The following is a 21,833-nucleotide window of genomic DNA, read 5'->3' as shown; positions in this document are numbered from 1 at the left end:
TTCCATGAGTCTACAGAATCTTGGAATTTTTGGTTTTAGTTATGGAGTCATTTTGGCTGCTCTAACTATGTTTAAAGCCTCTCTGAAAAAGAAGCTGAGAACAGGTATGCTTCTGGTTTTTCAGGCCCCTCTTGTTAATGTAATTTCTCCTTTGGATAACTGGCCGTTCTTTTTCAAAATTGATCTCCAGAGGACTTTACAATGACCGAATCATTGACCTGTCTGTTTGCAAACTTGAGCCATTGTCTGTTTCTGGGAGTCACTGCTGTGTCGCATCTCAGAGTCTAGTTTAGGGGAGGGGCAGGATGCTTAGAGTGTTTGAGGGCACAGTTGGTTCACATATAATGATACTGTTTTTTATACGTAGATGCAGACAACGTATGTTTTACAGAGTCTTCATTTGAGGATTCCAGAAATTTCAAATATTACAACCACTCCTCACACGGTAAGAACAATTGTAATGATCTGAAAATTGTCATTTTGGGCTTATGTAATAAATGGATTCCTTCTACCAACTGTAAATGTTTTATAAATGTTAACGGCACCAACACAAAAGCATTGTTATTGAAATAGAGTTTTTACTTATTTTAGAGAATATTTTTTCATTGGTTGTATCATTTGCTAGTTTAGGTTGACTAACATCAGTTCAACATTACTTAGTATTTTTCAACTGATTATTTTCCCCTCAAAACACAGAAAAGCAAATGCAGATTCATTTAGAAGGAAATCTTTTCCCTGTTTCGTTGTCTCTAAACTGAAGAGGTTGTACCTTGTGGAGAGGAACTGTTCTTTACATGCGTTTCTCCCATTGAGACGCTGGTTCTCAAGACAGGTGATGGCCTGCATTGTGGGGAGTAAACGCCTCCTCCTGTGTTTCACCGCAGCTCCCTGCAGCCTGGCTGACCATGTTTGATGCTGTGCTCATCCTCCTGCTCATCCCTCTGAAGGACAAACTGGTCGATCCCATTTTGAGAAGACACGGCCTGCTCCCATCCTCCCTGAAGAGGATCGCCGTGGGCATGTTCTTTGTCATGTGCTCGGCCTTTGCTGCAGGTGAGAGGCATTCTGCTCCGTTCCTCCTCAGGCCCCACTGCAGCAGTTGTGGATTCAGAATACAGTGTTCACACCCAGTCATGCCCCAGGTTGTTCAGGAAGTGCACGTCTGTAAAAGAGGATGTGTGTCAGTTATTTTACAGCACTAATCCTAAAGTTTAAGATTATTTTCCTAAGGATACGTCATTTTTCTTCTGGTACTAAAACCATTGGGTTGCTCTGAAAAGTGACGTTTGGACTGAGTTAAAGGGAGGTTTTTCTCTACCTACTGATTTAGAATTAGGCTATTGAATGCTGAATAGATGAATTTTTGTAAATTAAAGGTACTATATCATTCTCAAGGATGAGAATTCCACCTTCAGATTACTAACCTTAGGTTTAGTAACAAGTGTCAGGGTGCCTGTGAGTCCTTTGAATTTTTTATGTAAAATTCTGTGTGCATTTTTCTGGTGACAAAAATGTTTCTAGATTGTTATAGGCTCATGGGCAGCATCTCCTCCCCCTACAAATAAACCTGGTAAGAACAAATGCCTAAGTCTCTAGACTCTGATGAGGAGAGTTATCCTTTTGAGGGTTTCCATTCTGTTTTCATTATTTTTATGTGCTGAAATGAGTTGTTTATCTTTTGCTGATAAAGCTGGGTATTGCTGACTTTCTCAATTCTTTTGGAGTTCTCCCTTCATTAATATTTGAAAATTATTGAATGATAAAACAGCTTAGTTACATAATAAGAAAAGTTGATATTCTTGAACCAACTATGTATTATCTGCTGTTAGGAGGAATTCAGTGTTAAGCACTGCTGAAATGGAATTTAATATTCTCAAACAATGCTGCCTTCATAGCAGCCTTCATCTACTTTTGCCAGACTGAATGTATTGATATAGTACTTAATAGATTTAAAGAAATTAGTCCCTGGGCTTAAGAAATCTCTATTCTAGAGACTGGGACATTTTAGAAGACTATTGCATTTTCTTTTGTTCAAATAGATAATTAAAGTGAGGTCGTGTCTGAATGAAGTTTTTGCTGTGCCTTCTTTATAATTCAGCTTCTCTTCCAGAGCTGTGGCACATGGGGAAATAAGCATGGGCAGAGAAGAACTGAATCGCTGCAGGGCTCTAGCTGCAGGCTGCAGTTCAGCAGAGTGTGCACGCAGAAGGGCTGTCTGCAGGAAGTCTTTGCACTGGAGGCTGTGTCTGCCTGTCTGTCCTACCTCCCCAAAGCGCAGGCTCAGCTTTGGCCTCAGATCTCTCTCTCCCTCCGGGGCTGGAGTGCCTTCGCTGTGCCCCGTCACCACACTGGTTGATGCCAAGGAAGGGAGTCCTCGTTCCCTCCCTGCGGGAAAGGAGACGTCCTTGGTTTCCGGAGGCTTTTCCAGTAGATACTTGGTTTGGGCTCCTTTCCTAACATCCTCTCTTTCAGTTTCATAAATGGCTGAATCACTTCTGTGGGCTGCCTTGAGAGCCATGCAGGTCATTCTGGTGGTTTCTATATGTGTTTGTACAGGATACAAGTGCCAGACTAGTCACTGTTGAGATTTCCCCATTGCACTCCGTCAGTTCTGTCTTTAAAAGGCGCTAGCAGGCCGGGTGCAGGGGCTCACACCTGTCATCCCAGTACTTTGGGAGGCCAAGACAGGTGGATCACAAGGTCAGGAGTTTGAGACCAGCCTGGCCAATGTGGTGAAACCCTGTCTGTACTAAAAATACAAAAATTAGCTGGCCATGGTGGCAGGCACCTGTATTCCCACCTACTCGGGAGGCTGAGGCAGAAGAGTCGCTTGAACCGGGAGGCGGAGGTTGCAGTGAGCCGAGATCGCGCCACTGCACTCCAGCCTGGTGACAGAGCAAGACTCTGTCTCAAAAAAAAAAAAAGCGCTAGCAAAATCCACAGTACATGAAGTCCAGTACGTACTGACCGGAGTCAGGCAGCCTCTGCACAGTGCTTGCCTTCTTACTGAGTGCTGGCGCCTGTGGGGAGGCATGCGCTCTGACCTAGTGTGATGGCAGCAGCTCCAGAGCCTCTGAATTGGTGACATGAAGTGGAAAATTCCCAGCGTGTGTGCGTTCTGAACGAGGCGTTCTTTCTCAAGTGACCCAGTGTTGGAAAGAAGCTTTACCTGCCAGTAGTTGGAAAGAGTTACATATGTCTTATAACTTGACATGAGTACAATCTATTAAATTTAATAAAACACCTGCCCATGTTTGATGCGGTTTCATTCCCAGCTCTAGTGAGTATTATTTAGAGATGTTAATGGTCTTTGAGTAGAGATTTGAAACCATCATAGCAAACCAAAATTTTAATGGGAAAGAACCTTGATTTTGCTTATAGCTTACCACCTACACCCATAATAAATCTACACCCGTAATAAATCTACACCCATAATAAATGATTTTTTTCTGTTAATCTTTTCTTAGCCGAAGGGTTGAAAGATGGTATATTATTGTTTTAACATATGTTATTAGTGACATTTAAGATTCTTTCCCAAAATTTATCAAACTCTGTCATCTTAGGTGGGTCATGGTTTACCTGGATCCCCACAGAATATAACTGTACCGGTTATATTCTGTGTACAATTTGTGTTGTACCCATTTTTCTAATAGGTTTTTCTTTTTCTTTTTCTTTTCTTTTTTTTTTTTTTTTGAGACAGAATCTCTGTCGCCCAGGCTGGAGTGCAGTGGTGCAATCTCGGCTCACTGCAAGCTCCGCCTCCCGAGTTCACGCCATTGTCCTGCCTCAGCCTCTCCGAGTAGCTGGGACTACAGGCACCCGCCACCACGCCCGGCTAATTTTTTGTATTTTTAGTAGAGACAGGGTTTCACCGTGGTCTCGATCTCCTGACCTCGTGATCTGCCCGCCTCGGCCTCCCAAAGTGCTGGGATTATAAGTGTGAGCCACCGCACCTGGCCAGGTTTTTCTTTTTTTGTGTTGTTACATAATAGATCACGATTATTTAAGGATTTCAAATTTTTATCTCTTAGCTTATGGATTTTTTTCCCATTTAAAACATTTTCCCTTGGGAGACCAAGGTGAGTAGATCACCTGAGGTTGGGAGTTTGAGACCAGCCTGGCCGACATGGTGAAACCCCATCTCTACTAAAAATACTAAAATTAGCCATGCCTGGTGGCACATGCCTTTAATCCCAGCTACTCGGAGGCTGAGGTATGAGAATCACTTGAACTCGGGAGGCGGAGGTTGCAGTGAGCCGAGATCGTGCCATTGCACTCCAGCCTGGGCAACAGAGTGAGACTCCGTCTCAAGAAAAAAAAAAAAATTCCTATAATTTTATTTATGGAACCTCGGAAAGTTTTATACATTTCTTTAGGTTCTCTACCTTTTATGTTAGGTTTATTCCTAACTACTTTATGTATTTTCAGTTCCTCATATATGGGATTTTATAAAATTCTGTGAGTTTCAGTGAACCATTTTCAAATGGTCATTCTTTGTCTTCAAATAATATAGTTTCTTTTTCTGTCTTTGTAATAATTATATCTCTCTCTTTTTCTTTGATTCAACGTTAGTCTCATCCTTGATTTTAATGGAACTGCCACTAGTAGCTCACAGTTAAGTTGAAAGTTTATCATTGCCTTTTAAAGCAGATATTTGTGATGACATTAAACATCTAGCCAGCATGAATGTTGGATTTTTTTTGGGGGGTATCCAAGGATAATTACATCTCCCCCCCGGCTGCCTTTGGCTTCTCATGTATTTTATTTATATCATTGTATTAGCTTCCTGATATTTAACTATTCCTGCGTTTTAGAAAACAAACCCTGTTTGTTAAAAGAGGCTGATGTTGATCATCTGACCTGACTCTGCTGCTGTATCATTGAGTGCGTGTTCATCTGTATCTAGAATTGACTTCGGTCTATGGTTGTTTTTGGCAGATTTCGGTGGGGTAATATAGCTTCTTAAAAAGAGCTGGTATACTCTGTTTTTCTTTGTAGGCAGGAAAATATTTTAAGGGGACAATAATTATCTTTCTGGTCTCAAGGAGTTCCAAGCATTTGCCTAGCTTGAAGTCATCTTGAGTCCATGACCTCTCTGAGAGGAAATTTGATAACTTTTTCATTTTCAAGACAGAGTCTCCCTCCCATTACCCAGGCTGGAGTGCAGTGGCGTGATCTCAGCTCACTGCAACCTCCGCCTCCCTGGTGCAAGTGATTCTCCTGCCTCAGCCTCCCCAGTAGCTGGGATTACAGGCACCTGCCACCATGCCCGGCTAATTTTTGGATTTTTAGTAGAGATGGGGTTTCACCATATTGGCCAGGCTGGTCTCGAACTCCTGACCTTGTGATCTGCCCACCTTGGCCTCCCAAAGTGCTGGGATTACAGGCGTGAGCCACTAGGCCTGGCTTTCATTCACTTTTACTTATTCCATTCTATTTAATAATGAAAAGATAATGCTATGAATTTGCTTGTTATTACTACTTTGGTCAGTTCTTGTGTGCTTTGATTTGTTTTAATGTTCTCTTTCTTGTTTTCTGTGAATATTGAAACCGGTTTTGGTCTTCTTTTTGATCTAAGACTAATTTCAGAGAATTTTTAAGTTTTACAATATTGATGTTTTTGTTTATACTTTTGTTAATGATGGCAAATTCTGTTGAGTCAGGAGAGATTATGGCTTTTATAATTCCTGCATTGGGGATTTCAAGGCTTCCTTTATGGCCAAATATCACTCTCTTTGTTGTAGGTGAATAGGATGATTCATGTACTGTAATACTACCAATGATATTAATTAGGTCTTTTACAGCAGGAGTCCTAAACTCCAATACTGGCAGTGGGCCTGAGGCCATGTGGATGAGTGTGTGGTCCAAGAATAACACAGTGGGTCTGTGGTGAATGGGAAGGCACAGACAGGGCTTAAAACATAAGCCTGTCAGAACGGAGCTCCACGCGGACCCGGATCTTTGTGTCTGTCCGATTCATCGTGTCGTCCCGGACATGTTGTAGGCCTCAGGAGTTATTTGTTGTCATGAAGTCGGTCTGGGGCCTCGCTTTCTATTTGTGTCTGTAGTTTGTAAACTTTATGCCAAATAAAGCTGTATTTTTTATTTCGTCTACTTATTCTGACAAGGACAAAAAGAAGTGTATTCCTGTGAGATTCTAGCAGCCGGATGATATTTTAATTCACATTAAAGTTCATGATTTGTGTGTCATTCATAGTGAAACAGCCGTTCAGTTGGAAGGTAGCGCGTGTGGCATCGTTGAGAGCCGGGTGTGAAGCCTGGCCTCAGCTCTGCCACTTGTCTCCAAGTCTCATTTTCCTCATCTTCAAATGAGCTTGCGTTATTTCTCCCCCTGGCTTACTGTGAATAATAAATGAGGTGCTGTCTGTGAATCCGTCAACAAAAGCGGCTCATCACACAAGGAACAATTCCTACATGGCACCTATTGGTTATTTTGGGTTTTGATTCTTTTTCTCTCTTCTTGGTATTTTTGTTGTCACCTCTTCCCTTTATGATTGTTTGTCTGATACATCCTGGCCTGTCCTCTCCTTTATTTGCAGTCTTTGGGTTATATTGTGCTTTAGTTCTGTGTGTTAACCGTAATACTCAGTTTTGTTTGTTTTTTAAACTGATGAAACTGGATGACTTTTATCTGAAGGATTTGGCTCATTTATCCTGACTTTGGTGTTGATTATCCAGCGTCGCATCCCATGCGTGTTTTTACTGGGTGCCCCCTTGCCATGTCACTGTCACTCAGCCTGAACCCTGCTGCTTTTCGGCCGGTCCCAGCCTCTCCAGGGCTCTCAGTTGTTCCCAGGCAGGGTCACTTTCCCCATTGGCTCTGCCTCTCCGCATCCCTCGTTACTGGGGCACCCCTCCCGATCCTGGTTTCCGCAGTGTCGGCTGTGCGTGCGCCTCTGCCGCTGCTCATCTCTGTGCTAACAGCCTCACCAATAATCAGGCTTATTTGTTTTCTCATTTTCTCTTCTCCTAATTCTTGATCTCATCATTTGTTTCTCTCTTAAGCCAACGTCCCCTTAATTTCTGTTACCTTTTTCATCCTTAGTCTTCAGAGTCCGTGTTTTCTTGAATAATAAGACAAGTTCTCTGGTGGAACTATGCCAGTAGCAATAGTAGTATCTTTCCCATTCAGGTTATAAAATCTACTTATTGTCCTCCGCATGAGTAACCTTCCCTTGTCCCGCCCCCTGCAGACACTTTGGTGTCGTCCTAAGGCTCTCCTCCTCTCCTGTGAAGGAGAAAAGTGTTACTCACCTTTCGTGTTTATTTCCAAAATAGACCTGGATTTCTGCTTGAGTTGCATAGGTTCTGTTCCCATTCAAGGAGTGGGAACCAGTGTAGTCAGCTACGGTCCCAGGCAGCAGGCGGGAGCTGGGGACCTTGGGTGTCTAGGGGAAGCCATTGCCGCACAGTTCATTCTTGGTGTTTGAAGGCGCTGATGCCAGGGCTAGGGGTGCAGCACTGTGATTGCTGTCAGCTGCCCTGTCGGGGAGGAAGGCTGTCATTTGGGGACAATCCCTATTGTCACTACCAGCCTCGCCTGATTGAGATGCCCTCAGATGCCCTTTCCAGAGCAACTAAGGCTCTAAATAGTTTGCTGTCCTTGCCTGGGTCTGCGTTTATGTTTGTCCCGTGGAGGGCAGAGTGGAAGGATTGGGTTTCCCTTGACACTCTTCCAGGGTGGGGCTGCAGGTTTTCTGATGGAAGTAAGCTGTGGGTTGGCTCGAAGGTCTGTCTCTACCTTGATCCTGGAGAATGTTTTCACTTTGCTTGGCATTTCAGTTGAGATTTGAGGTGGAAATTCCAGAGTTTGTCTTCTCATCGCCCTGTGAATCATATCCTGGTCCTTTCTCATGCTCAGGTTTTAGAAGGAACATTTTTAATATTTTCATTCCATTGCCCTCTGACCAGACCTTTCGTCATACTCATGTTTTAAAATAAACATATCTTTACATACGCTTTAAATATTAAGGCCTGTGACCTAATTTGCAATAAGAATTCTTCATAAAATGAAACTCGGTGGTATCTTTAACCTAAGGACTTGGACCTGCAAATAGATGCTTTTACACTTTGTTTCCGTTGGTTGATTTTTGTCTGTAGAGTAGGAGCTGCTGCCCTTGCTTGTTTTTCTCATGTCTTTCTGTTACTCTTGATAGGTGACCAGTAACTTAGCCTGCACCTGCAGTGAGATCTCAGTGTTGCTGAAAGCAGAGGTTGATTTGTGAAGTCAGCTTACTTTGTTGCAAAGATTAAGCCTACCCTATGCAGGGAAACCAACATCATCATCGTCATTATTATCGTCATTTGTTATAATAATAAATCAGTAGATCACCTTCGGTCCATCACTATGATTGGAAGAACATCTCAGCATTACCTGCTGTTGGGTAAAATAGCGCTACTGTTAATTCTATAGTAGGACTATTTAACTTTCTCCTACTCCCCTTTGTAAGAGACAAATGAGGTATGGGTGAGCAATCCAGATATTTGAGGATTAAATGAAACATATTGAACATCTGATTTTATATAAAATGCTGTAAAAAGCTGAAGTGAAGTAGGTGTGCTATGCCATGACCTCCACTCAGCCTGCTTAGGAGGCTGAAGGCTGGGGGCCTATTAGTCCTGGGGGAAGCTGTGATTAGACCTGGTCCTTTCATGCATCAGAATCACGTTCACTACGAAGTCTTGCGGCAAACATCAGATTTTTAGATTAACTGTAAATGTTAATAAATGAATATTACACTAACCTACTTTTGAATTCTAGGAATTTTGGAGAGTAAAAGGCTGAACCTTGTTAAAGAGAAAACCATTAATCAGACCATCGGCAATGTTGTCTACCATGCTGCCGATCTGTCACTGTGGTGGCAGGTGCCGCAGTACCTGCTGATTGGGATCAGCGAGATATTTGCAAGTATCGCAGGTGAGGACCTTTAGTGCCGGAGGTGTCCAGGTACAAGCATGAGCGCTCTGGCGTTCTGACTGTGCTGTTGGAATATGTTGAGACAAGGATAGCGCAGCACTTCTGTAGTTTTTGGCAGTGTGTGGTTTAGAATGTGAATCGCTAGGTAAACACACCAGTGCTGAGGTTCTCCTTTCTTTATGTAAAAACAGTATCGCAAAATATTTTCATGACAATTTGTTAACTACCCTATAAGTGCCACAGGACAGAGAAGAAGAAAGCATTCGCGGTGGGATAGTTCCCAGCGGAGGCCTCAGCCATGCTGCCGTGGTGGCTGGGCTGAGCTCACAGCTCTCAGTGCGCTTCGTTTAGATGTACGTAAAGAAGCAGATCTAATTTTTAGAAACATGTTCTCACAGGCCTCCCTTTTCCTATTAGTGAGTCCTGCAGTGGTTGAACAAGTGTATTCTGGGCAGATCTGTCCAGCTGCTGAGAGTGAGAGAGAAGAGAAAATGAGTGATATGCAGAGGTGGATGGATGTGTGGGAAGTCGTCAGTGGTGGTTTTCACTTTAGAAAATTCATCCAGAATTGGCTAATGAATTTGTAAAGGGAATAAATCACAACAGAATAGACTTCTATTTAGAATACACTACAAATCTCCGTGTCTAGTTATAAAAATCTAAATTTATAGATGGGCCTGCCAAAATAGTTTTGAAGTATATTGCCCTTGTCGCGGTGGCTCACACCTGTAACCCCAGCACTTTAGGAGTCCGACACGGATGGATCACCTGAGGTCAGGAGTTCGAGACCAGCCTGGCCAACATGGTGAATCCCTGTCTCTACTAAAAATACAAAAAATTAGCCAGGCATGGTGGCACGCACCTGTAATCCCAGCTAGTCAGGGGGCTGAGGCAGGAGAATTGCTTCAACCAGGGAGGCGGAAGTTGCGGTGAGCCAAGATCGTGCCATTGCGCTCCAGCCTGGGCAACAAGAGCAAAACTCTGTCTCAACAAAAAAAAAGATAAAGTATATTGCCTTTGAAATAGAATCCTTATGTAGATTTCCCAGTTTAGCGTGTGTACTTTGTTTTCAAACTCCCATTCCTTGACAATATAGGAAAATTTTTTCTTTAATCTCTTTAAGGAACACAAGTCTCAGAGCCAACAAATGACCTTACTTTTAAGCTTGAGAGCAAGGAGTTTAACTTTCTGCTCATTGAATTTATTAGGAATTGTCCTAATGGCTAGGAGAATGAACAGTTGGCCCGTAGCCACTGATTTCTTGATCGCTAGTAAGCATCATCCTCCTAGTAGAAAAGAGGTGGTGCCTGTCTGCAGAACTCAGTCCCTAGGAGACCCCACGCTTCCTCTGCTATATTAGGTGAAAGCATTGATCCCATGTGTTAAAGTGCCCCTTTCACAAAAACGACCCTCCCTTTTCTTTCCTCAGGCCTGGAATTTGCATACTCAGCTGCCCCCAAGTCCATGCAGAGTGCCATAATGGGCTTGTTCTTTTTCTTCTCTGGCGTCGGGTCGTTCGTGGGTTCTGGACTGCTGGCGCTGGTGTCTATCAAAGCCATCGGATGGATGAGCAGCCACACAGACTTTGGTAAGAGCCAGCATCCTGTCCCTTTTGAAAATAGCCAGTGAGGGGGAGGCGCGGGCACTCAGGAGATGGCTGAGTGAGCGGAGGTGTTTTCACGTGGATGGCCTGCCCGAGCTGCCTGTCGGCCGCTCCTTCCACAGCACTGCTCTGTGCTGCTTGCATCACTTTTGTTTCCTTACATCATGAACGGTTTTCAAGAGACAAGCAAGTCTCTCTTCTCATCCCAGGGGCCAAGCCTGCCCTGGCCACAGCCCGGCGAGCAGCTGCTGCAGCCACCACTCCTTATGGGGATGTCCTTGACGGACAGGCACCTTCTCCACCCTCGTCCAGCGCAGTCTTCGTGAGGCAGCTGAATCTGCACCCCAAGCTTCCCTTTCTTTAACCTGGTGGCGTACTTCCGTTTTCTTTTCTTAACTACCTTTTCTGATATGAAAAAGACAAGATAGATAGTAAGTTACTTACTTAAAAATAAACATATTACTCATGATCAATCATAATGGGTTTTTACAATTAATACCTGTAGGTGGCATCTTGAGTGTTGAACAGAACCACTCACAAAAGATGAGTTTTGTTTTCTCCAGGTTTACGATGCTTTTAAATGGACCCAGCAAGTGAAGCTTTCTTCTTTCTTTTCCTTTGTAAAAATATTTTATCTGCAAAAACAACCTTGTTACTTTTTCTTGTATAATCATGTGGCATTTGCTCTGGTCTGGTAGTACTTAGCCACTTTTAGCTTACAAATCCCCTTGAGAATCTGATGAACGTTTAGGGACTTTTCTGCAGAAATTGCAGAATTCCCAGAGTCCTTCCATGAGTATAGGCCTGTGGAGTCCTAATGTAAGGCCCAGAACTCCAAGCCGCCAATGTGCCCTGGACACTTGTCACCGATGTTTTCTGGCTGTGGGTGCCACCTCCGTGGCCAGCTCAGGGCTGCTTGCTCTGAGGAGGGCAAGTGGATTTGGGGCTCGCGTTTCATTCCCGCCTTCTGAAGATGAACAGCCCGAGGAGTAAGATCCTCTTGTGGTACATGGGACAGACTCCTTCAAAGAAAGACCGAAGTCCATAGCTCTGAAGACGAAGGTTCTGGTTCTTGGTTTTTGTTTTATCTTTAAATGTGTCATAAAGGATTGGCTGGTCATTCTCGTTGCTTTCTAGTCATTTAATCCTCATTCTTAATTTAATTTCACATCTCAGAGTTGACCTTTCATTCATCATTTCTGTCTGACAGGTTGTTTGTGGACTTGCCCTGCATTGGTGCACTCAGGGCGAGTGTGCTGGGGATGGCCCTGGATCTGTTGTTTTCAGGAATGGGAAGTGTTTCATGAAGGAGGCGTGTTTGCCAGCAGCCCCCAGGCTGTGCCCCCCCGGCTGCATGGCAGCCTCCTTGGTTCACACCAGTAAGGAGAGTTGGAGCTCATCTGTCGAGCAGCCCTTGGCGTCCTGGGTGGAGAAATAAAGGCTGTGACATGGGAAATCCACAGGAAGCCCGCTCCTCAGAGAGAGTTCTCCCTGAATTTGTGTGTCCTTGGAAGGAGCAGCAGCTCTCAGGCCAGGTTCCGGGGTGTCTGTGCCACCCTTATCCCTGGCCCTGCCTCAGCATCTCGTGACTGACACAGGAAATAGCTTTCTGTAAAGTCACAGCACTGTGAAGGGAGAGTCCCCAGAGTTTTGTTACATTGTTTTTTTCTTACCGACCTCCCAGCAGGCTCCTTTTATTAGTGTTATTTAAGCTGGGGAGAACGTGCATACCCTAGTCTTAAGCACAGCTTGCTGTGTTTGCAGTCTGGATCTCAGTGGAGGAACTTTTGGAAGCCCTCCTTGCTTCTCTCCTTAGTTTACTGCCGCCCCCAGAAGGTAAACCTGTACTGTTCCAGCGTTGGCCCCCACAGGTTACCCTCCCCTGTCCTGTGCTGGGCTGTGGCTGTCTCCTTTCACTTAGCACTTCTGTCTGTGAGCGTCTCCCCTGTACTTCTGAGTACTGCTCCTTCGTACGAGCCGTCACGAGGCATTTATCCATGCTGTTGTCGGTGGGTGCCCGGATGTTGGCAGTGTGGGGCTGTTGTGAATACCTGTCCTGCCTCTGAGCCTGGGGGGCAGGTGCGCTCATTCCTCGGGGGCCCAAGAGTTTGTCTTGTCAAATGTCAAAACCCTAGTGTTTGCCATCTTCCTGTGTAAATATCCTTCTGTCTGTGAAGAGGCCCAGGAATGCATGGGAGGTTTTCTCCCAGGCGACTTAGGCGTTTCCAAATACCCTGTGTAATGCCACCCTGAGACAGACCCTGATGAGGCGTGGTGTGTCTGCCTGCGGGCTCGGACCGCACCTCCACTCCCGCAGGGCCACGCAGCCTTCAGTTCATGTGGCCTCAGCCTTCAGTTCACGTGGCCTGCCAGCTTTAGCTCGGGAAGTTTTCAGTGACTGGTACATTTGGGGAGACTCGTATTTCAAAATAGGCACATAAAATGATGTCATTGATGTTTTGATGACAACCTCGTCTCAGTAGCATCAAATGCCAGTGTTGGGACATCAGTGACAGCTAGTGCCAGGCTTCAGGAAGCTGGGGTTTGCATTTCCACTGACTGCCCAGGACAGAGCCTGGTAAGTCATAAGGATTGAATGAATAGTGTAAAACATCTGTTGTAAAAAATAAAGCTTTAGTCTGGTAGAATTCAGGGTATTAGCAGCTCTCTTTCTAAATCAGACACAGGAAATTATCTTCTTTAATTGGCGTAAATGAGCATTCTTTAAAAATGTGTGAGATCTTACCATACAGATGTATGGCTTTTTTTGTTTTTGTTTTTGTTTTTTTTTTTTTGAGATGGAGTTTCACGTTTGTTGCCCGGGCTGGAGTGCAGTGGCATGATCTTGGCTCACTGCAACCTCTCACCTCCCGGGTTCAAGCAACGATTCTCTGGCCTCAGCCTCCCAAGTAGCTGAGATTACAGGCGCCAGCCACCATGCCCAGCTAATTTTTTGTATTTTTAGTAGAGACGGGGTTTCATCATGTTGGCCAGGCCGGTTTTGAATTCCTGACCTCAGTTGATCCACCCACCTTGGCCTCCCAAAGTGCTGGGATTATAGTCATAAGCCACTGTACCCGGCCCAGACGTGTATTATATTGTGTTTATTTAACAAATGCACTGTTGAACATGCAATATATGTTCAGATAGAAAAAGGAAGTGCCAGAATAACCCAGCTTTAAAAAGGTCTTCAGAAGAAAGGAAGTCTCACTTTTTAAAATAAACAAATGAGAAAGTGTTTTTGAAGAGGAGCAGAAAATGGAGCAACTTGATTCCAAAGCACTCCCTCCCCTCGTGATGTTGCCGGCCACATGTGCCTGCGACCTTGTGCAGAAACGTGCAGCAGTGCTTTCCAGCCGGTGGCAGGTGATGTACATGGTATGGAGACAGAGGGACGGCCATGGTGGCAGGAGCAGCTGTGGTGGAGAGCACAGGGCGACACTCGGCTTGGCCTGGATGATCAGTCATGATGAGCTAAAGTCCTGCTGTTTTCTGCTCACACGTCGTTCCCATGTCTGCACATTGAGTGGTGATGTTAGCCGGTGCTGGCTAAACTCTGTTCTCCGGTGGAGAGACTGCCAGTTTCCGGAGTGGGCAGTTCCAGACCTCTGTGAAAGGGGGATTATGCCCGTGGCACATGGTGCTAGCACCCTCACCGCGTCCCGGCTCCCTCTTGAGTGCCTTTCTGAAATGCTGCTCCTCAGTGCTTTCCCCATTTTACAGATGAGGAAACTGAGCACAGAGATCTCAGAGGCCGGATTCAAGCCTTATCGCTTGAGCTGCATGGCCCATGACCTTAGCCTCTGCGCTGTCCAGCCTGCTTGGGACGCAAACGTTGCACGTAAAATGCCTCCATAGTGCCCGGAACTGGGTTGGGTATTCAGTGTATGCTAACTCTTTGTATTAAAGTATGCAGAGGTATCTGCTTGTGTCAGTTTGAGGATGCTAAAACCTGAACATGTTTAAGACACATTCAAAAACCAGCTCATCTCTTCCTTTGATACATTGCCCAGCTGTCGGCCCTGGTGTGTTGGGTGTGTTGTTTCCCGCAGTGACCCATGCAGTGAATCCAGAATTCGCGATGTTCAGGCTGTGTCATAGTGCAATCTGTGATGCTAAAAAGTTAAAAAGTGCACAGGGTTTTTTTTTTTTTTTTGAGACGGAGTCTCGCTCTGTCGCCCAGGCTGGAGTGCAGTGGCGCGATCTCGGCTCACTGCAAGCTCCGCCTCCCAGGTTCACACCATTCTCCTGCCTCAGCCTCTCCGAGTAGCTGGGACTACAGGCGCCCGCCACCACGCCCGGCTAATTTTTTTGTACTTTTAGTAGAGACGGGGTTTCACCGTGGTCTCGATCTCCTGACCTCGTGATCCGCCCGCCTCGGCCTCCCAAGTGCTGGGATTACAAGCGTGAGCCCCCGCACCCGGCCAAAAGCGCACAGGTTCTATAGCCAAGTTATAAAGACGTTCACCTCAGAATTCAATAAGGAGATAGTCAGGTGCTCTTTCGTTATCTTCGCGTCTGCCTTCCTCAACAGTACAGTTCCAGGCCAATCATAACTATGAATGGAGGAAGTTCCCCTGAAGTAGTTGAGGGGAGGAACACTGCCTCAGAAAAGGCAGGAAGGAGATAACACCAGACCGGCCAATACTTGTTTCTGGTGGCAAGAAAACAGGAAGGTAATTTTTTACTTTGCCCAGATGTTCTGGTGTGGGGGGAATAGCAGTCACAGGAGGCTGGGTTGGCAGGTTTCCCCTTGCTCCTGATTTGCAGCCTTGTCGTGCGGCCTCAGGCACACTCTGCGTCGACACTGTCCCCTTCACCACCGCATGTGTGTCTGCAGGCCACGCAGGGATTTTCCTGAGTACTGGGGAGCTACCTTTTCTAGTTTTCTCAGGGAACCTCCTCCTTTTACCTTACAGAAGAGAGGGATGGGCTGCTAGGGGCAGGTGGGGGACTGCAGAGATCCCACCTCCAGAGCCCCTGCTGGAGATGTATCTAACTTCAGGGAGCTTCTCCAGTGGTTTTGAAAGCAAGATACGTGTGCATTTTGGACTACAGAGACACCATTTGTTTCTTTTTTTATGACTCCAGTTAAACCTTAGTGGGAACCAGATTAAATAGTAAAGTCTTGAAAAAATACCTGTAGCAGTGCAGCTTACCTGCCGCTTTCCTTTTGTTTTCTCCAGGTAATATTAACGGCTGCTATTTGAACTATTACTTTTTTCTTCTGGCTGCTATTCAAGGAGCTACCCTCCTGCTTTTCCTCATTGTTTCTGTGAAATATGACTATCATCGAGACCATCAGCGATCAAGAGCCAATGGCGTGCCCACCAGCGGGAGGGCCTGACCTTCCTGAGGCCATGTGCGGTTTCTGAGGCTGACATGTCAGTAACTGACCGGGATGCACTGAGAACAGGCAAGACTTTAAATTCCCATAAAATGTCTGACTTCACTGAAACTTGCATGTTGCCTGGATTGATTTCTTCTTCCCCTCTATCCAAAGGAGCTAGGTAAGTGCCTTACTGCGGCGTGTCTCCTGGCACGCTGGGCCCTCCGGGAGGAGAGCTGCAGATTTCGAGTATGTCGCTTGTCATTCAAGGTCTCTGTGAATCCTCTAGCTGGGTTCCCTTTTTTACAAAAACCCACAAATGGAGATTGCAAAGTCTTGGGGAACTACACATGTTAGTTGGCATCCCAGTTTCTTAAACAAATAGTATCACCCGCTTCCCATAGCCATATCTCACTGTAAAAAAAAATTAATAAACTGTTACTTATATTTAGGAAAGTGAGGATTTTTTTTTTTTTTAAAGATAAAAGCATGGTCAGATGCTGCAAGGATTTTACATAAATGCCATATTTATGGTTTCCTTCCTGAGAACAATCTTGCTCTTGCCATGTTCTTTGATTTAGGCTGGTAGTAAACACATTTCATCTGCTGCTTCAAAAAGTACTTACTTTTTAAACCATCAACATTACTTTTCTTTCTTAAGGCAAGGCATGCATAAGAGTCATTTGAGACCATGTGTCCCACGTCAAGCCACAGAGCAACTCACGGGGTGTTTCACACCTTACCTAGTCAGTGCTTACATATAGCTTTATTTTGGTACGATTGAGACTAAAGACCGACCATGGTTGTATGGAAGGAAAACATTCTTTTGAACAGAAATAGTGTAATTAAAAATAATTGAAAGTGTTAAATGTGAACTTGAGCTGTTTGACCAGTCACATTTTTGTATCGTTACTGTACATGTTTCTGGGGCTTCTATGTTTGTTAATACTTTTTCTGTATTTGTTGCTGTATTTTTGGCATAACTTTATTATAAAAAGCATCTCAAATTCGAAATCCATGAGCCGGTTCTTTGCGTGGTTTGTCCTCAGTCGCTGTTGGTGTGGCGTACGCACACGGTGTTGTGTAGAAGGCGCAGAGCTTCCCGAGTCGGGAACTGAGGGGAGGGTGGGGAAGTGCGCTCCTGCACAGCCCTCCGATGATCTGGCGCGTCTCCTGGTTCTGCAGCCTCCTCTGCATGGAAGGGTAGTTTCAGCATTTGGAGAAGACAAAAAACAAACCAAAAAACCCTCACGTTGTTGTTTGTTGTGTAATACAAAGTACAGAAAAACTACAGAAAAATACAAGGAAATTTCAACCAGTGGAGGTAGAATAGAGTGAAGACAGATGACACTCATGGTATCACTGGATCTCAGAGGGGCTGGAGGTGTGAGCCCAGGTTAAAAAAAAAGCGGAGCAGGTTTCGAAAAGCCTTGTGCTACGAAGGATACCACTTTCCGGAGACAGAACTCATGTCTTCAGGATATATCACATGTAAAAATAACCCATGGTGTCAGACAGATTTTCTTCATAAGGCCTTTGCACGAAAGGGGAAAGGCAGGTGGCATCGGGAGAGCTCTTGGATCCTTCCTCCTGTGTGTTGTGCCCTTGATGCCCCGGACTGTGTGAACAGTGAGTGAGCAACCACATCCGTCCGCTCCGTCTGTCCCGCCAGCCCCCACTCCGAGCTAGGTGCACCCTCAATGTTACAAGGGAAATTCTCTCCAGAAAGTCAGTTGGAGGGTTGACAGAGTCATCAGGGTACCAGCCTGTGATATTGTGATGAGATAAGAAACGGATTTGATCTGGGCCCTAAATCCCTGGGACAGAACTCCTGCAACCCCTGTAGATAGGGCACTAGGAGAAGCCCACATTTTCCTATTTGCTCTTTGACCCCTTGACCTCAGCTCCTGACCTAGAGCTGCTAAGGCCTTTGTAATTTCCTGGGTGATGGGAGCATCTTTTGTTCTAATGAGGCCATCTGTGGTGGCTCCTGGACAGCCTCAGGAGGGGGGGTGTGCTTGCTCGGGGAGCCAGTCTGGTGATTGGAGTGGGGGGACGTTCAGCCCTCCCGCTCCCCCACCTCCAGGAAATGGTGGGGGTGGGGGTAGAAGGTGGAGTCGATCACCAGTGGCCAGTGGTGTCATCAGTCATGACTACGTAATGAAGCCTCCATAAAACCCCAGAGGCCTGTGGTTCTGAGAACTTCCTGGTTGCTGAACTCATGGGGGTTCCTCGAGGGTGGCACACCCGGCGGGCATGGGAGCTTCCCGGTCCCCTTCCCACACACCTCACCCTGCACACCTCCACCTGCTGTTCCTCTGTGCCCTTGTCACAGCCTTGATAATAAACGGGCACACGTGAGTAAAGCGTTTCCCGAGCTCAGAGCCTCTCTGGCGAATCAGCTGAACCTGGACAGGGAGTTCCTGCTTTGTAGTTGGTCAGAAGCGTAGGTGACGGCCCACTACTTGCGCCTGGCATCTGCCGTGGGGGGCAGCCTTGTGGGCCTGAGCCCTCAGCCCTGGGATCCTGATGCTGCCTCCGGGTGGGTGGTGGCAGGGCACATGCCAGGATGTTATAGGATGCTTGGTGTCTGCCGGAGCATCGTGTGACGTGGGGAAGGAAAGCCGCTTCCCATCCTGCGTCAGAAGTGTTCTGTGAGAGTAAAGGCTGTTTTTTTATCAGACAACTTTTTACATTTTCATCTGAATTTAGATAGTCGTTGATCAGGTTCACCCTACAGTGTGAAGCAGTGATTGAATAAATAAGCACAAAACATGTGTCTGGCCTGAAGACTTTGGTGTGTGTGTAACTGGCTTTTGTTGGCCTCATGAAGCAAATGTCTTCTCACTCCATGTGAAGATGCTCACCCCAACTTTCTTTTCGGGGAAGCTGGGCAGGACAGAGCTTTTCATTTCTCCACGGTGTCACAGGCAGATGGGGAGAAAAAGTTTTTAAGACTGACAGGGACCCATCGCTGTGGTCAGTGATCCCAGGGTGAGACTATGGCCACATGTCCTGCCTGAATTTGTGGACAGGCTGTACAAGTGCAGGGCCCCTGGGGCTGGCCTCATGCCCCCCACCCCCGGGGGCCGAGATGCTGCTTCCTGGAGGATTGGAGAGCGCACAGTACCACATCACATCACACTTCCCAACAGCCCAGCATCTCAGAGTCACACCAGGCCCGTCCTGATCACTTCTGAATTCTAGGTAATAAAAAATGGATGATCCTCAATATTACCAATTATTTCACTTGGTGCAAAATCCCATCACCTGGAAAAAAAAGCACATCAAGCAGGAGCGGAATGCTTCAATAACGTGAAACTGCTGTGTGCCACAGAGTGCTACACACCATTATTAACACGGGCCACATACGTTAACGGGGATTCCCAAACAATGAAGTCACTTGAGCAAATATTTTAAAATGTTCATTCTCACATGTTGTTCTTTTGGAAATAGGGCCTTTTAAAGGAGATAATGCCTGCAAAGTGATTTGTTGGACTAGAATCTATTAAGCAAATGAAAAGTACAGAATGTAAAGGGTGAAAGGAAAAGCAGCCGAATGATGGAACGCTGGATAGTAACAAGAAAACTCAGCATTTGCTGGTTTCCAAATGAGCTGAGCATGCTCAGGTTGTCATAGGGCTGCTTGGAGAGGAAGCCAGCCCAGTGCCAAGGACCTTGTTTTTTCTCTGTTTGACCTAATCCCAAACCAATGCATCGTGAGAGACGTGTCTCGAGACGAGATGAGCAGACGCCCCCAGATGTTCAGGGACTAGGCCTGGTCACAGCCTCCCAGTGGTGAGGACGGCACAGAAACCTGTGTTCTGGTCTCTGTGCTGGGCTGTGTCTCTAGTGACATCGGAATTCAGCCACAGAACGCATAGGGAGTTGAAGAGGCCGGCAGGTAGCACGGCATTTCCCAGAAACGCAGGATGAGCTCCTTGACCTCTAGGGCTTTGATGGTGGGAGTTGAAGTTGGGCAGGTCCATTGCATAACTCCCCTTACCCGTCCCTAACATCTCCCTGTTGCTTAATCAGAGCTGCTGTCAGGGCGGATTGCTTGAGGTCAGGAGTTTGGGACCAGCCTGGGCAACATGGTGAAACCCCATCTCTATTAAAAATACAAAAACTTAGCCTGGCGTGGTGGTGCATGCCTGTAACCCCAGCTACTCAGGAGGCTGAGGCAGGAAAATCACTTGAACCCGGGAGGTGCAGATGGCAGTGAACCCAGATTGCACCACTGCACTCCAGCCTAGGTGACAGAGGGAGACTCCGTCTCAAAAAAATAAATAAATAAAAAAAAACCGTATTGGTATATTAATCCTTTTCTGGAACTCTCGAGTCAATCACGAATCCCTTCTTTCAAGCCTAAAGGGCTTCTCCAGACAGATGTCCAAAAGCGGCTCTGCACGTCTGATTGCAGTGATTGGGGTTGGGAAGGATGCATTTGGAGTCACCTGCGGGTAGATACCTGTCGCCTGAGTTTGGGTGAGCTCGGTGAGGGCCTGGTTGTTGATGGAGTAGGGACCTGAGGTTCCCAGGCTAAGGAGGTGTCTTGGAAGCCAAGTGAAGGGAGTGTTTCCAGAGGACGGGGTGGACCATGTGTCACAGGCTCCTGCCAGCAAGCTGAGCTCTGTGTGAGGTCCTGACAGGTTGCAGACAGCTGGAGGAGAGAGGAGACGCCCTCAAGGGACTCACAGGAAAGAGGAATGCAGGGCAAGGGAGGTTTCCACTTTTAAGAATGGAGAAGTGAAAATAGGCTTCTTCCTGAAAGTCTGGCATCGGAGTAAAGTGACTATTTTTTTTCTTTTTTGAGTTGGAGTCTCACTCTGTCGCCCAGGCTGGAGTGCAGTGGCACGATCTTGGCTCAGTGCAACCTCCGCCTCCCGGGTTCAAGCGAGTCTCCTGCCTCAGCCTCCCTAGTAGCTGGGATTACAGGTGCCCGCCACCATGCTCAGCTAGTTTTTGCATTTTTAGTAGAGACGGGGTTTCATCATGTTGGTCAGGCTGGTCTGAAACTCCTGACCTCAGGCGATCTGCCCACCTCAGCCTCCCAAAGTGCTGGGATTACAGGCGTGAGCCACTGCACCTGGCCTCTTTTTTTTTTTTTGAGATGGAGTTTCGCTCTTGTTGCCCAGGCTGGAGTGCGATGGCGAGATCTTGGCTCACCGCAACCTCTGCCTCCCGGGTTCAAGCAATTCTCCTGCCTCAGCCTCCCGAGTAGCTGGGATTACAGGCATGTGCCACCCCCCCGGGCTAATTTTGTATTTTTAGTAGAGATGGGGTTTCTCCATGTTGGTCAGGTTGGTCTCCAACTCCTGACCTCAGGTGATCTGCCCACCTTGGCTTCCCAAAGTGCTGGGATTACAGGCATGAGCCACCACGCCCGGCTTTTTTTTTTTTTTTTTTTTTTGAGACAGGGTCTCTCTCTGTTTCCCAGGCAGGAGTGCAGTGGTACATTCGTGGCTGGCTGCAGCCTTAACCTGCTGGGATCAAGCAATCTTCCCACGTCAGCCTCCAGAGTAGCTGGGACTACAGACACACATTACATCCAATTACTTTTTTATTTTATAGTTTGTGGAGTCATGGTCTCACTATGTTGCCCAGGCTGGTCTCAAACTCCTGGCCTCAAGTGATAATCCTGCCTCAGCCTCCAAAAACACTGGGATTACAGGCATGAGCCACCACACCTGGTCAAGAATTTAGTAGAGATGGGGTTTCACCACGTTGGCCAGGCTGGTCTCCAACTCCTGTCCTCAAGTAATCCACTCTCCTCGGCCTCCCGAAGTGCTGGGATTAGAGGTGAGAGCCACCACACCCGGCCATGTGACTATTATTTTTGTGGGAAAGGGCTGGATTCCTGACCTAGCTCTCTCTGTTTGGTGAAGGCTGGGGTTTGGATTTAGTGAGTCAAAAGTGAGCTGTAAATGGTGCAGATGCTTTCACTGGCCCCTATACACAGC

The 21,833-nt window shown here is 46.4% G+C and overlaps 1 protein-coding gene across 2 annotated transcripts in view; it reads left to right on the top strand.

Moving 5' to 3' along the window:
* SLC15A4 (solute carrier family 15 member 4) overlaps window positions 1-16,867 on the top strand; it is a 33,165-nt gene extending 16,298 nt beyond the window's left edge. Inside the window, exons 4-8 of one of the 2 annotated variants that reach the window (XM_030821673.1) lie at window positions 368-445; window positions 885-1,053; window positions 8,783-8,938; window positions 10,368-10,526; window positions 15,728-16,867. In XM_030821673.1, the coding sequence (XP_030677533.1) occupies window positions 368-445; window positions 885-1,053; window positions 8,783-8,938; window positions 10,368-10,526; window positions 15,728-15,888 (723 nt within the window). In that variant the 3' untranslated portion in view covers window positions 15,889-16,867. Of the gene's footprint in view, window positions 1-367; window positions 446-884; window positions 1,054-8,782; window positions 8,939-10,367; window positions 10,527-10,750; window positions 11,271-15,727 lie in introns of those variants that run through there. The other variant, XM_030821674.1, reaches the window with a different exon arrangement.
* The last annotated feature ends 4,966 nt before the right edge of the window (window positions 16,868-21,833 follow it).

Source organism: Nomascus leucogenys, chromosome 10 (assembly GCF_006542625.1).
Source record: "Nomascus leucogenys isolate Asia chromosome 10, Asia_NLE_v1, whole genome shotgun sequence".
Lineage (NCBI taxonomy): Eukaryota > Metazoa > Chordata > Mammalia > Primates > Hylobatidae > Nomascus > Nomascus leucogenys.
The sequence above is the reverse complement of the archived record's forward strand: the minus strand, read 5'-3'. Positions and strand labels throughout refer to the sequence as shown.